The sequence below is a fragment of the Lipotes vexillifer genome, unplaced genomic scaffold, assembly GCF_000442215.2.
Source record: "Lipotes vexillifer unplaced genomic scaffold, Lipotes_vexillifer_v1.1 scaffold67, whole genome shotgun sequence".
In the NCBI taxonomy this organism is placed as follows: Eukaryota; Metazoa; Chordata; class Mammalia; order Artiodactyla; family Lipotidae; genus Lipotes; species Lipotes vexillifer.
Window position 1 is genome coordinate 75,358 of NW_006797638.1, and position 16,821 is coordinate 92,178.

The window sequence follows — 16,821 nt, forward strand, 5'->3', positions numbered from 1 at the left end:
CCTGCTGACCCCCCTCCCCTGGCCCCCACCTCCAGCCATACACGCTCTAGGTTCTGACCGTGTTGAACTTCTTCAGCTCCTGGCATGGGCCCCATTCTTTTGTCCTCCAGGCCTTTGCTCAGGCTGCACCATCTGCCTGATCCCCGACCTTTACCAATCAAGCCCCTTCCCCTCGGCTAACATCTCTTTATACTTTAGAGGTCTCGATTTAGATACCCCTTCTTCTGGAAGACCCCTGTGCCTGATTCCCCATGTGCCTGATTCCCCATGTTTATGCTCAATGCCTCTCCCACGTGCTCCCATCAAACCCTTTACTTGCCCAAGTATTTGCAAGTTTGATTGTTGGTCTTTTCCACTAGACTATAAGTTCCCTAAGGGCAGGGTCCATGATTATTTTGTTCTGTATTGTATCCCCAGTGCCTAGCACGTGAATGAATGAAAATATAAAAAGTAATATCTCACAAAAGTTCAGAGACCCCACTTATAAGGTAAAAACATATATATTATAGATCAAGTTTTTCCTTCTTGGTGTTTTTGGATGCCACTTGCTGATATTATTGGTGACACCATAGAAGTGAGATGATGTTTCGTGAGTTTCTGCAGAAAAGGGGAGAGCTGATCGTGTCCAGAGCACTCTGGGAATGCTATTTCTTTGACCTTGAGCCTTATTGCTGTCCTGGCTCACAGGTGGTGAGCACATCCACCTCACAGTGGGGCTGAGAAGGAAGTTACCTGGGTAACGAAAGGTGAGGGATTGTTCTTCATCTTCAATAGGGAAGCAAAATACTTTGAACATGCTCAGACATTCTCCTGTATTTGTGGGGAGAGAAGTCTTAACATTTCCCAGAGGATTAAGTATTGGTGTTTGATAAAGAATAAAGTGCAACGTATATTGAGCTTCTCAAGGGGAATTGTTCATTTTTATCATCTTTTTGGATCTGTGGCAAAATAAATGTAAAAAGAGGGAAACCCAGTACTCAGCTGGTCCTCCAAGCAGAGGTGAATTTACTGTGAAATGATGGCTCTTGAGTTCCAGGGTCCCTCACTTACATGAGCTTTACGTGTTGTAAAATTTGTATTTTAACTTCAGTAAGTCCATTGATTAAGACCCCTCTTTCCACTCCCACTTCTGCTGATGTCAGTTGCCCCTGGAGTGGCGGTGGACATCTTTGGATCCAACTAAAGGGAAGTTCAGTTAGGGATACATTTGGGTTAGAGGGTTATATAGATTAATATGTTGTTCACAGTCACTTCTGTTTTGGAGTTAAATTGCTGCTGTCCTGAGGTAGCAATGGCTTCCAGGAATATTCCTACATACTACTGTGCCCACTCATCAGGACAGGATATCAACAACAAGTTAAAACTGTATAGGCTTTAGGCGCTACAAAATGTGTCTCCACCTTCTCACTAGGCATAGTTCTCAGGCCATCTAGAGTCTGCAAACCTCTGAACACCCCAACTTGGGATCCCAAGCAAGAGAATTCTAGCAGAGGATCCTTTGAGCCCCTACTCGCTTGCATTACATTCAGTTCTACATGGTTTTACCCTGTCAACACCAATACAAAATAACCATTCTAGGAAAGCTTTTGCCTTGATCTTGCGCTATTATTTGAATTATGAGTTAGAGCATTTTTGCTTACAAGGGAAAAAAATGCATCAACATCTTTTTTTTTTTTCCTGTCTATGGTATATCGTCACAGCTTTTGTTGCTAAATGGGTAGAATAAAATGTGGGTCTCAGTGAGATGACTTGGATCTTGATCTGTATGAATTTCTAATTTAACCCTTCCTGCAACCACTTATTTGGTTTATTATAAAGAGTTACTCTTTGAGCCCCGTAGTTTATTTGTTGTGGTGGTTGTTTTTTAAAACATATATTTACTGGAAACATATTATATTGTAATAATATAAAAGCATTAATAATTGCTTAATGTAGAAAACAAAATTCTTCATAATTCAGTCACTGCTAGTCTGTTGTAAAGTCTTACTTTTTTTTTTTTGCATACTGTAGTATGTGTATTTTAACTTATTTTAAAATATTTTTGACACAGGTGGGATCACATCCATTTAGCTTTGCAACTTGCTTTATTCTCTTAACAGCATATCTTGGATATCTTTCTGTGTTCTTTTTAAGTGTTGGATAGCATTTTTTGTTGGTGATATCATAATTTAGTCAATCAGTTCCTTTTAATTCAGTAGTTTTCAGTTTTTTTACTATAAGAAATGGTGTTAAAATGAGCATCCTTGTTCATATATCTTGCCACATTTTGGAATTTTTTCCCCCCTGCAATATATATTTCTAGCAGTAGAATTCCAGGGTCAAAGGTTATATACATTTTAGAATGTTAATAGATGTTTCCAAATTGCCCTTTAAATTATTGTACCAATTTGTAGACTCCCCAATAATATTAAGAGAGTACACATTTCTCTACAAAGTGCAAGACATGAATAGTTTGTTTTTATTTTTCATGATTTTACTGCCCAATACCAGGCTCTCAATTTAACATTTATATCTACAAAAGTTAGATATATTTTAATTTTATGGGAAACTAGTTAGTGTTTTTGAAGTGCTTCTGAGTTTAGCACGAAGATGAAATTATGTTGGATGTTTTTCATGGAAACTGTTGTATGCTTTTATTTTACATTGTTGACTCTTACTTGCTCATAATTCTGGTACATATTGAGTACAATGAATCAATATTTTAAATATGCATAAGTTAGACTTGCTATAACTATTGGGATTGTTAGAAAACTAAAACCTCTGGATCAGAAGTTGCAGTCTGACAGTTCATTTGACTGTATCTGCCCTACAGACATTCCCTCACAGTTTAAGAACTATTTTGCACTAGTTGCTAATGCTTATAAATGGTTTCATATAAAATCAGATTTCTGGTTTCTTTTGAAAACTAAAATTTTTGGCAATAATGGATTTTATGCATGTAAATAATGGACTGGAACTGCATAGTTGCTATTATTTTTAGACAGGTAAGTGATCTCCAATTTTCCACAGTTTCTGCCATTCTTTAATATATTACACCAGGCCTACTTCACTCGTTTATGTACAACATTCAGATTTGTGGGCAAATAAAAATATAAAACACATGTATGGAAAGAAATTCCTTAATTTTTTCACTAATAAATTAATGAAGACATAATAAAGCTTCTTTGCTTTATTGGGTTTCCTGGTGCATTCATCTCCTTAAAAAGGTGGTAAGAAATAGAAGCAGTAAACATCCCAGAGATATTAGCTTTCTTCTTCCCAACTTTTGCCAACAAACCACTCCACTGGCTGGTGAAAAGGAAGATGACTGGAAAGTTTATACTTCCTGGAGTTCCACTATCTTATGCTGCAATTTCTTTAGGTCTTTCTGTACTTTATATTTCTCTAAATCCATCTTTGTTTTCTGTATTCGTTGGAGGGAGTTGAGAGAGTCATGAATCGATTTAAATCCTAGAAGAGGATATGAAAATAGGTATACTGAAACTAAACAATGCACTGGAACTTGTAAATGTTTTAACAAAAGTTGCTAATCAGCAGTCCTGCCATAATTGATCATTGTTTAATTCAAAGCATATTAAATTCCATTAAGACCAGTCTAAAAATGAACAATAATGTATTTCTTGTATGTCATGAAGATGCATTAGCAACAGTGTTTCAACTTATATCTGGCTTCATTGTGAAAATTCAGTTTCTGTCCTTCCCCTCCATCCCAATATATCGCATAATGAAATAATTCTATATTTCAGGAGAGAAATTTAAAATATCTTCTTTCTATACACTTTGACAAGAAATTTGGATGATCTCTTTTTTTATTCTTCTTACCAAATTGAAGGTAAAGGCCACAGATGAGATTTTAAACCTTCTCTGAAAGCAACCTGTTTGAAGGACCTAGGGAATGGTCCCTCGCCGGCTGCTGCCCTGCCCCTGGCCCCAGCACTTTGTATGTCTCTTATGCAAGTCTAGCCACTCATGACCACAGCCTACCAGACCTCAAGCTTCATAGGGTACAGCCCATATCTTATTCACTGTAGGCTTTCACAGGGTCATTTCTCAACACATTTTTATTAAAGGCATAAAACAGCAAACCATTCATTGGGAGTCCTCATTTGCTAAACTCACACTTAGTGAAACGCAGAAACATGTAGATTGCAAATTGATCTTCAGTTCATCCTGGGGTTGTACTAGAATGAGTAAATTCAACTTCTGGTAGCTAAGTAACAAGCAGGGCCCTGAAAGAATAGTGAGTTAAGTTTGGGGCAGGATTCCTGGCCAGATAATTCATTCTTTTGATTTGGTGGTGGAAGTTGGTGGGGAAGGGTGGCGAGGGTCTGATTTCTAGGCAGGAAATATTCCTTATATGCTTGGAACATCTGGCAGATTGAGACCATATCTTTCTAAGACACCTCCAAGGCATCTCCATACAGGACCATTTCCATGAATTTTTCTGAGATCTAGAGGACAGAGAATGAGTTGGGGCTGTCTCTCATAAAGGAACCTTCTGATTCGTGGTAATTCTCTCAGAATTGTGGCTCGGGACACATGGTTGCTCCACAGCACCTGTCCCCCCACCCTCTCCAACCCCCGCCCTTCCCTTTGACAAATTGGATGAGCCTTTCAAATTAATCCTCTTTGATGTTAGCTCAGCTTGACACTGCTGCCATTAGCCTCTTTAAGAAGAAAAGCAGTCATTATACTGGACTTTGTTCATTCATCTCTCTTTCTTTCTTCTAAAGGTCAGGTCTCCAGTTTGACAACTATCCAGGCTCATTACCTGCAGTTCAATGAGGGACATTTGATTTAGGCTCCTAATTTCATGATATACCCACAAATCAGGTCTTGATCTCCAAGGACTTTCCAAGTCTAACAGTTTTATGATTCTATGATCTTGGTTTAACAACAAAAAAAAAATCTCACAGCAATGGCAAGCCTGTGACACTGCCAAGTGTGAATGAGAAAGGGAATCTACATATTACATATTCACCCACCTTCTGATGGTATGCTGACATTCTATGAGATATTTAGGAAAGCTGGATTAAATACAAAGGATGTCACTTCGCTAATGACAAGATTGCTCCCTGGCCATTAGCTCAAAGTAGAAAACCCTGAGGGACTGGATAGGAAAGGACTGATGTTCTTTACTTAATCAAAGGTATCTGCTCACCTGATTGATATTCATTCTGCATGTTCTCTAATTCACCCCAGATGTGCTTTTCCAGTTGGTTCATCTTTTTGGACAGTTTATTTTCTATATGCTTTACTTTGTTTAGATCTGCTTCCTGTTTCTGCCTGTTAATGAAATTCTCTAATTTGCTTGAAAGCTTCAGTAATTTTTCTTCCATTTTTTTTTCAGACATATCCTACAAAAGATATCATGTGATAAAGCTTCAGAACACCTTTGTGGATTTGACTTTCAGCTTAGAGAATGCTTTTTAACAAGTTTGGATTTCTGTGCTAAACATGAGAATTCAAACCAAGTTCCCCTTGTATCTAAAGCTATTCACAAGCGGAAGTTTGGCCCTTGTTTGGCCTTGTTCATTTGTAGTTTCTGGAATTCTACATGCTATGGGAGAAAAGAAAGGGCTGTGGTCTTTATGAAATGCCTGAGGATTTGGAATTTTAGCGTTTAAAGAAGTGTAGCCGAGGAAGGCGTTTTAGATACTGCTTGACCAGAGCTCCTTGGACGTGCTTGTGTGTTAGACGTCCTTATTCCCTCAAGCTGCCTATCTCTACGTGGACAGGCTTCAGTAGAAGTGCTTCTCTTAACCCTGCTGTCTACTAGAATCACCTGGCCCACAACTCCCCTACCAGCACCTCCCCACCTCCACAATTCTGATTTAATTGGTCTGTGATGGAGCCCCGGGGAATTGATGGCATTTAAAAGCTCCACAGGTGATTCTGATGGGCAGCAGATTGGGGGCTGTAGAGGCAGCCTGAAGCTAATTAGCTTCTTTGCTCCTCCTGGCTCCTGTGCAGGCAATTTACCAGCAGGGCCTGAGACTGACTTGGCCCCTTTGATCCTCTTTGGTCCCACCTGCCTGAAGAATGGTGGATTCCAGTTCTCTCTTCTTTGCGATGGGCAGCTTCTTCTGCCTGCAGATGACCCTGTGGTCACCTAGGGCTGCCTAGAACTGGTGGAGGAGTCCGCCCAAATCCGGAGCCGGACCAACAGGCCCACTTGGCTGCAGATCTGACCACACACACTTCAACAGCCTGTCAGTGAGAAAGCTGTAACGTTTACCTCCCTCTCGTGGACTCCTGCTTCTATCAGTTTGAACAAACTCAGGTGGGGTAACTGGAGCGTCGTTTACTGGCTGCCTAAAGCCCCTCTACTGAAGTTCCAGAAACATCCGAATCGTCTGCAAGACGGGCAGCCACTGGTGACACTCGTGGCCCTGTGCTGCCCTGCCATCAGGGCTCAGCAGCGTGCTGGCTGTGCTGGCTGGCGTGGGAGAAGGGAACCTGCGATAGGTCTCCTGTATGTCCCGGTCACCTCACCCCAAAGCGTGGGGGTGTCTCTACAAGGTCTGACCTGGAAAAGGAGCTTTGATAAACCTTTGATCTACCAGTGGATCTCCGGAGAGGTAATAAACGACTTGTTTAAGGCAGTTTTCAGGCTTTATTGTATCTAAGCATCACCCAGGGAGCTTGTCCCGGAGCACAGATTCCCAGGGAAGGCCCTGGAGGGTCTGATGCTTCAGCTCTGGGTTGGGACCAGGAATCTGTACTTTTAAAAACTCTCTTTGGGTTATTCTGGTACAGGCAGAGCCCGTTCTGAGAAGTGTGGGTTCACAGAGCTGGGGAGTAGCAAACAGGACCAGAAGACAGGCCTCTGGATTCCTATCCCAGTGCTAAGAAATCAGTGACTGGTGCAGGGCGGGTCACCGTGAATTTTTAAGTGTGGCTTTCGAGACAGACTCGTGGCTCGCATCTAGACAGTGGCCCTGCGGCTGTTAACTTCATGAGCAACACAACCCCTTACCAGTTTCTCCTGCAGGAGCTTCAGACACTGATTTACATGGCCAAGGTGGTCTTGTTCACATCTGATGGACTGGTTTTCTGTCCATTTTTTATGGTTCTCCATTTCCTCATATAGGCTCATTGAAAGGGAATTAAATCTAGGGGGAAAAACGGTTTGTTCTATTTTAATAAGTAAATTTAAACCTAAAACCAAAATTTATTGAAAAGTCTGCAGTTTTTTCGGATGAGGGTCCACGTGCCCAGCAAGCACTTATGGGGTGATGCAGGGGTGAGGGAACACATGCTGTGTCCCTGCCCCAAGCTGGCGTTCAGCCCACCTGCTGACGACACCCATCTGCACAGCCCAAAATGCAAGTCCACACAGTGGCAGGAGCATGCGCATGCAGAAAGGGCTGTGTCATCCACGCAGGCTTCCTCTCGGGGCCCAGGGCGCAGTGAGTGTGTGCGGAAAAATTACTTTGACAAGTCACTTAGCATGGTGTTACTCTATGGTAGAGGTTAGCACGCTTTTTCTGTAAGGGTTAGATAGTAAATAGTTGAGGCTTTTCAGGCCACGTAGTCTCTTTTGCAGCCCCTCCACTGCCAGTGCAGCGGGAAAGCAGCCCCAGATGACACAAATTAGCCTGGCTTGTTTATAAAGAAACAATGAGCATGGCGGTGGTCTGATCAAACTTTATGTACACTGACATTTAAATTTCATGTAATATTCACATGTCATGAGGTATTATTTTCTTTTCTTTAAAAAATGATTAGAAAGTGTAAAAGCCATTCTTAGCTGCGGGAAGACTGGCTAAGGGTGGTAGTTTGCCGAATCTTTGCTCTACAAGGCCCACTGTGAGGTTGAGGAGGAGCTAGGCCAGAGAGGACTTGCGTTGTCTAGTAAAGGAGAGCACAGTCAGAGGGAGAAGCGGGAAGGGGAGAAGGAAGAGAGCCCCAAAAGGAATCTAGGGAAGCAGAGTGTCGAAGGGAGACACTTCTTGGCTGTCATCTCTGCTTTAGGCAAAATCTTCAGTAAAGTCCCCATGGCCACCAATGGATCTCTGTGAGTGGATTCTTTTGGGGATGTTGGTGGGACTTAAAGAGATGCTCAGTTACTCATGTGAGGCAAAATCAGATATAACAAGAGGCGTGCAGGAAGGAATCACTGGCATCAAGTTGATGCACCCTAGGAGTGTTAAATAACAGAGAAGGAAGGATTCTCAACAACAGAGGTAGATGGTATTGCAGAGATTAAAACGACTGGAATCATGTATCAGCAATTTGAAAATTCACTGTGGAGAGGTTGAGAGTTTGAGAGGGGAATCCTCATCTGCAATGACAGAAATACGGGATTGAGAAGAGGTGGGAGGGGGACTGGCAAGTAGTTTCTGTGTATGTTTTCTGCTTGTGACTTGCTCTTGGTAAGAAGTTAATTTCAGACTCCCTTTAGACTAGGCTAAATATTAGATTGGCAGGAACAATGCATGTTGTTTGTTGTTGAAAATAGGACTCCCTTACAATGTGGGGTGACTTGAAATAATTTACTCTAATGATCAGGAAAAGTTACATGCAGCTAAGTTAACTTGTGATATTTATCACTGGAAATTGCCTAAGGCATATGCTGGACATATACTGCATGGATACACTTCTTTAGTCTCCTGAAAAAGTGTTTGGACTAATAGTTGGAAAAGACAAGTTATGTGAGGCCACTTCCATTTTTATTTAGACTCTGGGTCACTCTGCAATGTCTGCAGACATTTCTGGCTGTCACAAATAGGAGGTGCTACTGACCTGTGGTGGGTAGAGGCCAGGATGCTGCTAAACATCCTACAGTGTGCAGGGCAGCTCCACAACTAAGATTTATCCAGGCAAAATGCTGAAAGTGCCAAGGTTGAGAAACTCGGATTTGGATGATGAAAGCAAGGAGTGGAAAGGTAGTTACTCTTCCAATACTTATATTTATTGTAGTATGATAGTTAAATTCCAACCTTCACTTTTCACCTAGAAGGCGTACCTGATGCTGCAGATGAGTATCTCAACACTGGAGAAGATGAAGTTGGTTACTCTTCCTGTTCTTAGTCTAATCATGATGTTTAAACACTTGTGCTGCTGGCTAACAACAGGTGTTGGATCTCAGACAAATAAGCCCCCAGCTGATAGGTGGACAACCTCTTTTTAGCCAACTGTTACCTCTATCTGGAACATTCTTCTTTGGAATATACAATGGCTCCTGCCCTAATTTCATTCAGATTTATAGTCAAGCACCACCTTATCACAGAAGCTTTTCTTGTTTTTGACAACATTAAAAAAAAAAAAAAAAACTTTGTCCAACCTGGCACTCCCTATTCCTTTACCCTTCTTTATTTTTCTCCAAAATGCTCATCATCACGTGATATATATTATATATATATCTTCTCCACTAACACATGAGAGCAAGGATTTTGCTTTGTTCGTGGCTGTGACTAATGCCTGGAATATAGAAAGTGCTCAGTTAAGTAGAGGTTGAATAAATGATTTATTATTTTTCATTGAATACCTTTTATTAGGGCCGTTCACAAATAACAAATCATAGGCTTGTCAAGCTATTTAGAGACCTAATGTTTGATTTTCATCTTCCCTGGTCTCTGGTGGAAGAATTAATTAATAGTGATGGTTAAGGTGGACAGTAAATCTTCAGATCACTAAGAGGTGGCTTTACAATCAAGAATACGTCCTTCAGTGCTCACCTTCACTGTGTAAATAAATGAGAGCATTTACTCTCATCCCTGATAAAATATTAAAATCCCTCTGAAAATCAAGGAACCATTAAATGTACCCAGGTAATGTCTCTAGGAGGACATGGCAGTAATTGAAACTCTGAAATTAAAATAAACCATAAAGACTGAATTACTTCTTATGATCCTTATTACAGGGTTTTGCCTGCAATTGGAGACTCACTTTGCTGATAACAATCAGAAGTCAGATTCTGTCTGCTGGTAGTTTATTAAAATATGAAAGCATTATTTAAAAAGCATTCTCCTTGAAAGGTATAAAGGATAAAAACAGAGGTTTATGTAAATCTTTGTCTCTCTTTATACTTTTTCCTAACATAGTGGACATGATTTACCATGTAAGAATTGTTTTTCTGTTAATTATAACCTACAGTTATTGTGTTAACTGTATGTTAATTTTAACATACAGTTAAAATCTCAATAGGATGAATTTATCTAGTATGATGCTCACATTTTAGTGCCCAAATCTCCTATATAAGTGGTTATGGGAGCACTTCAGTCAGATATAGTTAGATACAGATAGGTAGCTAGGTAGATAGATGGATAGGTAGATAGATTGATAGATAGCTTTTTCTTTCCTTTTTCCTCAAAACACAAGTCAGACTTTCTAATTATAACCAGAGACCTCACTAGAATAAATGTGAGATAAAGGCTGGTTTTTAAAAAAATTTTTCATACTAATGGAATCAGGTTAAAATGTACACCAAGTTCAATTATAAGGGAGAAAGTTACAGAAAACTAAAAGAAAATTTAACGGGGCTCTATAGACATAACCGGAGCCCAGGGTAGAGAGCTGTGGCGAGAGTGAATGGTGAGGGCAGAGTATGGGGTTTGGAACAAATATTCCAGTGACCTCCCTGGTTCTGGATGACATACATAAATGAGGACATAGCTCCATCCTGGGCTAGTTTTACCAGTTCACTTATGTCTCAAACCCAGTTGTCTTGCATTCAACCATCTGTTGCATGAACTTTTTTAGAAGACGTGAACATTTTGAATTCTTGGAAACTGTTACTATTACCAGGCTCTCAAGAATTCAGATGGTGGCTCTAACCAAATGGGAATATAAAAAGATTTAGTGCTCTTTGATGGGCTGTAAACACAGAAGATGTTTTCATTTTTTGTAATCATATCTGAGTAAGGGCTTTAGACTTGGTATTATTGCTTCTTTAGAGATTGAGTCTAAGAGTCTTAGTTTCATGTCAGAAGCAAGAAATAAATTTCAAGAAACTTTTGTTTTCTACTACGTTTATACCAATATATCTTAAATTAATTTATTCTCAATGTTCTATGATTTCTAATTAGTGAGACTAATTAAAAAGCAATTCCGACTCCACTCTGATACAAAGACTTTTGTTGATTGTTCATTCTAAATTGTACTTGAGTTTAAATATCAGTACCTTCATACCATCATAGTTTTGAGCACATGTGATTTTTCCCTTCCCTAAATTTCTGTAGCACAGTTAGTTTACTACAGTAGGTGGAATTATGAGATGGAAACATCACAAACTGACAAAAATAACCTGAGATTTGGAGTCAGAGACTTTCTAGCTGTGTGACTTTGGGTAAATTGTTTAATTTCCATGACTATATAAGTTTCCTTGTTTTTAAAGATAAGACCCAGACTGCAGAGCTGGGTGTACCTGCACATCTTGAGCACTTAGGGATCGGTAGGCATTTAAAAATGGCAATGAATATTTATTATTTCTGCCTACTGATATATCTCATTTAACATCATCTCAACTTTTACTTTACCTGTTATGAGCTTGTCACTTATTTATGTGTTTTCTCCCCCACTGTATATGGCCATGATTATGTCTTTGGATATTCCAAAATACAACTTACATATTATAGGTGCTCTAAACATACATTCATTCACTGGCTTCTATTTGTGTCTGAATGTACTGGGTGTGAAGGATACAAAGATAAATGAGACAGGTCCTTGCTCTGGTCCACTTTCTACTGTGGTAGCATTTTCAAAGCTGTGTGGTAAGGTTTGACTCTATGCATTTGCTTCATTCACCAAATGCTTTTTCTTATAAATCACTATCAACTGAACAGCGTCAGCAACAAGAGCTATCCAGGGAGTGACTGGTCGGTGCTGCCCTGCCCACCCCTTGCTGAAAGACAGCCATAGTTCATGATGGCTGAGACTCTTGCTCTATAAGCACTCGGTTGTTAGCTTAGGACATTACTTAGCTGAACATCTGACTAAGGCCCTTCTGGAAAGAGAAGGCTCAGTGCAGGGGTCCAGAGGCACAGCCTGTGCATTTCCTTTGTCAAGTCTAGTGATCAGTGCCAAAGTCCCAAAGATTCACTAGAAAACCCCAAGACAGTATTGTGGCTTTTAAGTTCAATATAAAATATGTTCAGTTGACCATTAAACTTGAATTTGTTAAAGTTTCTAAATGGGAAAATTGCTCAGTTAAACTTACACTTTAATGTTATCAAAAGCGTTTAATCCCTTTGTTCAGAAACAGTTGTTTCTTAAAAAAGTAAAGCAAATTCTATATACAGCATCCACTTTGCTTTGAGAAGTGCTCTGATTGAAAAGAAGAAGAAAAAAAAAGAGCCCTACCTGCCTTACTTTTCTCTTTGAGCAAAATACTTTGCAATACGTAGCTCAGTCAAAGGGTTAATATCCCTAATGTGAAGGAATCCTACCAATTGATAAGAAAGTGATGAAGATAAATGGTAAGAATGGGCAGTTCACAGAAAAGAAAATTCAAAGGGTGAAGGGAATGCAAATGAAAACAAGAGATGCTATTTTTTATCCTTTAATTGGCAAATATTAAGAAGAATTTCCATTGTGGATGAGAATGTACAGAAAGGTCTTCTCATGCATTGCTGGTGTGAGTAAATTGCTACAACATTTTTAGAAGGAAATTTATAAAAATTAATAAACTCTGACCTAAGAATCTTGCCTATAGAAATAAAAGAACCTATATCTAATGAAATTTAAAGATATGCACACAATAATTTTTGTTTCTGGTAGCTATAAACTGGAAAGAACCTATTCATCAATAAGAAAAATGAGTGAATTAATTATGACATATCTGTAAGTTAAAATATTATGCAGCTGTGAAAAATAATGCTAGAAAAATATTCACTGATCTAGAGAGAGATATCCAAGATGTCCTGGAAAAACACAAATTATTGAGTAATGTGTATAGGATTTATTTTAAAAGCCCATGCTCTCTCTTTGTATATAATGTATGTTATATATATTATATATGTATATACATAAAATCTCCCTTTTCTGTTACATATTTATATTAATGAGGGGGAAAGTGAGGAAGGATACACCCCTGGTGTTAACATTGGTTACATTACGAAGCTTGAATGGTGACCTCTGTTTTCATCTTTGCCTTATTTTATTTATTACGATGAATGCATATTTTTAATTTTAAAAATCGGTGGAGAAATTTTAAAGAAAAAAAGAGTCAATTGTGTAATTGAATTACTAGAGCTTATAAGTGTTTGCCTGGGGAAAAAAATCTCGTGTATAAATTCACTACTACCTACTGTAATACTAATGAAATTTTAAGACTTCATTATTTCAAGTGAGAGAAAGATTCCAGTTTATACTGTTACAAAAGTGTCCAGATGCAGACTTAACTATTTAGATGATTCATCTGTAAGCCAATTTCCCACTGGACTTCAGGTGGAAAAAGTATGCAGCACCTGCAGTGAAGCAGTCAGCCCTAGATCTCAAACATTTCCTTTTCCCCTCTTTTCTATTTGTTAATATTCTTGATCCCTTTAAGCCAGTCTTCCACTCCAGATTATAAGTCCCTTTCCTCCCCCAATAAAATCCCTTCTTAAATTATACTTCTAGAAACAGTTTACTTTTCTATTTCTCCTTTGGACACTTTTCTCTATCTTAATTCTAAGCTAAAGGGATTAGATCAATCATGACACAGATATTTACTGAGCACCCTCATTGTGCTAGAATTTAAGAACCTAGGTCTGCTTTTTTAGAATATGAAGAAAGTAGGTATTTTCTGTTTACCCAAGACACCTACTTCTCTGAGTTTTAGTGATGACTACTGTTGTTCATCAATTTCTAAGACACACGTTTTTCCTAACTTAACATCTCTGAAATAGGGAGGTGTCATAAAATGATAGCATGCTATGGTTTAATTGTTAGCTTCATGTCTTAGAGGTACAAGAATGTAATGGTATATCTTATAGTCAATGGCACTTAGATTTAATGAAATATGGTAGAGATGGGGAAGAATGGAGAAAGAGTATACTCAGAATACGATTTGACCAAGGCATTAAACTCAAGTGATGTGGGACAGAGAGGAGAAAGAACAAGAATAGAAAGAGCAGTAAGGTGGTATCATCTGAGTGCCTAGAATTTCCCTTTGCCTGAACCATGGTGTCAGGAAATGGTGGTCATTTAAATAGGAAAGGAGGATTTGAGGATAAGGAGGCCAGTAATCTGAATGTTTGTGGCATCTTGTCTCCTTAGTTGCTCTCTCCATTGTACGGGGGGAAAACTCAGTGTAATGTGGGATAGAGACCAGTATTAAAATAGGGATACTGTAAAGAACTAAGGAAAGGGTCTTAGAAGAAATCATTAAAAAAAAGCTTGTGAATCAGAGTTTTTAAAAAATTATTTGATAATCTTGTGGAATCAGTATATGTTTAATAGTGCTTTACATTGAGGCATTTTAATGTACAATTCATAAGTTAAAATTATACTCTGTCAGAAAGTATCATTTTAGTTGAGATATTATACAAAAAAGAATGACAATATATATATTTTAAAATTAAGAATATTGTATAAATTACTTTAGTGTAAAATATTCTCTGCATCAGTTTGTTGCTTTAATTCTTGGACAGGTTCAAATTCCTGGGATAGGATGTTATTTAATGCCAATGCTTTCATTAAGCAAAACCCTTTGGAATGCATTAAAAAATTAAAAATCTTCCATTCACTTACTTGAACTCCAAAAGGTTCATTTCTTGGTGATAATCCCCCTGGACCATCTTTAAATTTGAGGTTTGCTCAGAACTGGAAGCTTCTATCTTTCCTAAGAGCTGCATTACCTAATGAAAGTACAAAAGGCAGATTTTTTGTGTGTGAACAAAACCACTAGCACTTATGTTAATTATACTTTATTCCTAAAGGAGCCCAGAATAAAAGTCCAGCTTTGAGCCTAAAGCATGTCTGCATTTGAAAAGTATTTTTTTCAAAGGAACGATTCAACAGTTATAGCACTATCTTCAGGGAAAGAACAATAGGGGAGTGTTCCATTCTGCTGTCTATAATATTCTTTCTGATAATAGATTACCTGATGATGTGACAAAAACATGCTATTGACATTAGTTTATCAATTTGTTAATTTGATTATTTCTTTACTTTCTGTCTCCCCAGTTACAATGTAAGCCACTCTCTTCTGTATCACCACTGTATCCTCAGTGCACATTAGATGACCGCTGGTAGATGCTCACCAAATGCTATTGAATAAATGCTTAAATGCACAATTGGGCTCTGCAAAGAAAACACCTGAGTGGCCTAAGATCAGGCCTCAGGAATTTCCAGGTAGGATTCTGACAGGAGCACAAGTAAATCCCAAGTGAAATGACTTATGGCATTTTAAACATAGGAAAAAACAAGCTCATGTTTGGAAGTTAGGGGAAAAGCGCCTTCCACATTGCTGGAAGCATTGAAGAAGTTCTTTAGGTAAAAGGACTGGATTGGGAAATAGATGCATGATTACGCAGCCCATAATCATGTCAAAAGTAATCGCTGTCAAGGGGAATGAAACTACATGATTGCTTTTGGCCAAACTCAGCTGCTGAAAGAGATGGTCATGTGGAGGTGAGTGGGTACTTAAAATCCAAGTTCTCTTAGAAAAGAAAGAGGTGAATAATAGGAGGATTTGAATAGGTAAATGTTGGGTGGGCAACCAACAGCACACGATTGGTTATTTATACGAGATACACGTAAAACAGGCTACTTATAGAAAGTACACTGAAAAGCAGAATTGTTAACAATGAAGCATGGGCAAATTAAGCACGGCCAAAGCAAAGGAAAAGAAAGCAGGCAGAGCAACATCATTAGATAAAATGTTATTCAAGGCAAAATACGTAAAAGGGAACAAAGATGATCATGTTATAGGTAAAAATCATTCTTTTTAAAATACACAGTGAAAAATAGTTTTGAAACTTTACCTTATATATTGAGCAGTTGTAGAGTTACAAGGATAAACTAACAGAGACAGTGTATTAGAGATTTTAAATGACTTCTCTTGACTTACTGGTCAAATAAGTAAAATATAAATAAGTATATAAAAAGAAAGGACAAATATAGTTTATTTATACATTTACAAGCCAAACAATCAAACTTGCAAACAGAAAACACTCATTCTTTCCCAGTGCCCACTGAGCATTTACAACTAAGTACACATGTGAATACAAAGAAACTCTCAAATTATTCCAAAAAGCAGGAAAAGCAACTAACTACACTGCATTTAAACTAGAAATTAATAAGAAAAGTATAAAGAAACAAGAATCTAACCATTTGAGTAAGAAGAACTTTTAAAATTCTATTGTTTAATTCCCCAATGTTTCACATGAAAATGTGCCTCTCAGGTCACCTACAGTAAAGAGCATATTATGGCCAAGGGCCTTGACTGCTGTGCTCAAAACCCATCACCATCCCTTTCCCACCAAATCATCAGGCCCTGACACTTTCAGAAGTAAAGCTACCGAGTCCTTAATGAATAGATAATTATAATGCTCTTTAAACTGTTACAGAGCATAGAAAAAGAAGAGAAATTTCCAAATTATCTTAATCAAATCAGTGCAACATTGATTCCAAAATCTGAAAAGGATTGCACAAAAAATGCCCCTGGAGACTAATCTCATTTGTAAACACTGATGTAAAATTCTTAAATAAAATATCAGCTAGTAGTGTTCAGCAGCCCAATGGAAAGACACATCATAATCAAGTGCAACTGATTCTTTTTTTAAAGTAAGGATGGTTTAATAATAGGAAATTTAGGGCTTCCCTGGTGGCGCAGTGGTTGAGAGTCCACCTGCCGATGCAGGGGATGCAGGTTCGTGCCACGGTCTGGGA

The 16,821-nt window shown here is 38.5% G+C and overlaps 1 protein-coding gene across 1 annotated transcript in view; it reads right to left on the minus strand.

The window, feature by feature from the left end:
* Positions 1 to 3,156: 3,156 nt before the first annotated feature.
* Positions 3,157 to 16,821, minus strand: part of FAM81B (family with sequence similarity 81 member B) — a 50,502-nt gene continuing 36,837 nt past the window's right edge. The window contains exons 7-10 of the mRNA XM_007469752.1: positions 14,680 to 14,786; positions 6,980 to 7,115; positions 5,162 to 5,357; positions 3,157 to 3,450 (exon numbers count right to left, since the gene is read on the minus strand). Coding sequence (XP_007469814.1) covers positions 3,317 to 3,450; positions 5,162 to 5,357; positions 6,980 to 7,115; positions 14,680 to 14,786 — 573 coding nt within the window. The 3' untranslated portion in view covers positions 3,157 to 3,316. The remainder of the gene's footprint in view (positions 3,451 to 5,161; positions 5,358 to 6,979; positions 7,116 to 14,679; positions 14,787 to 16,821) is intronic.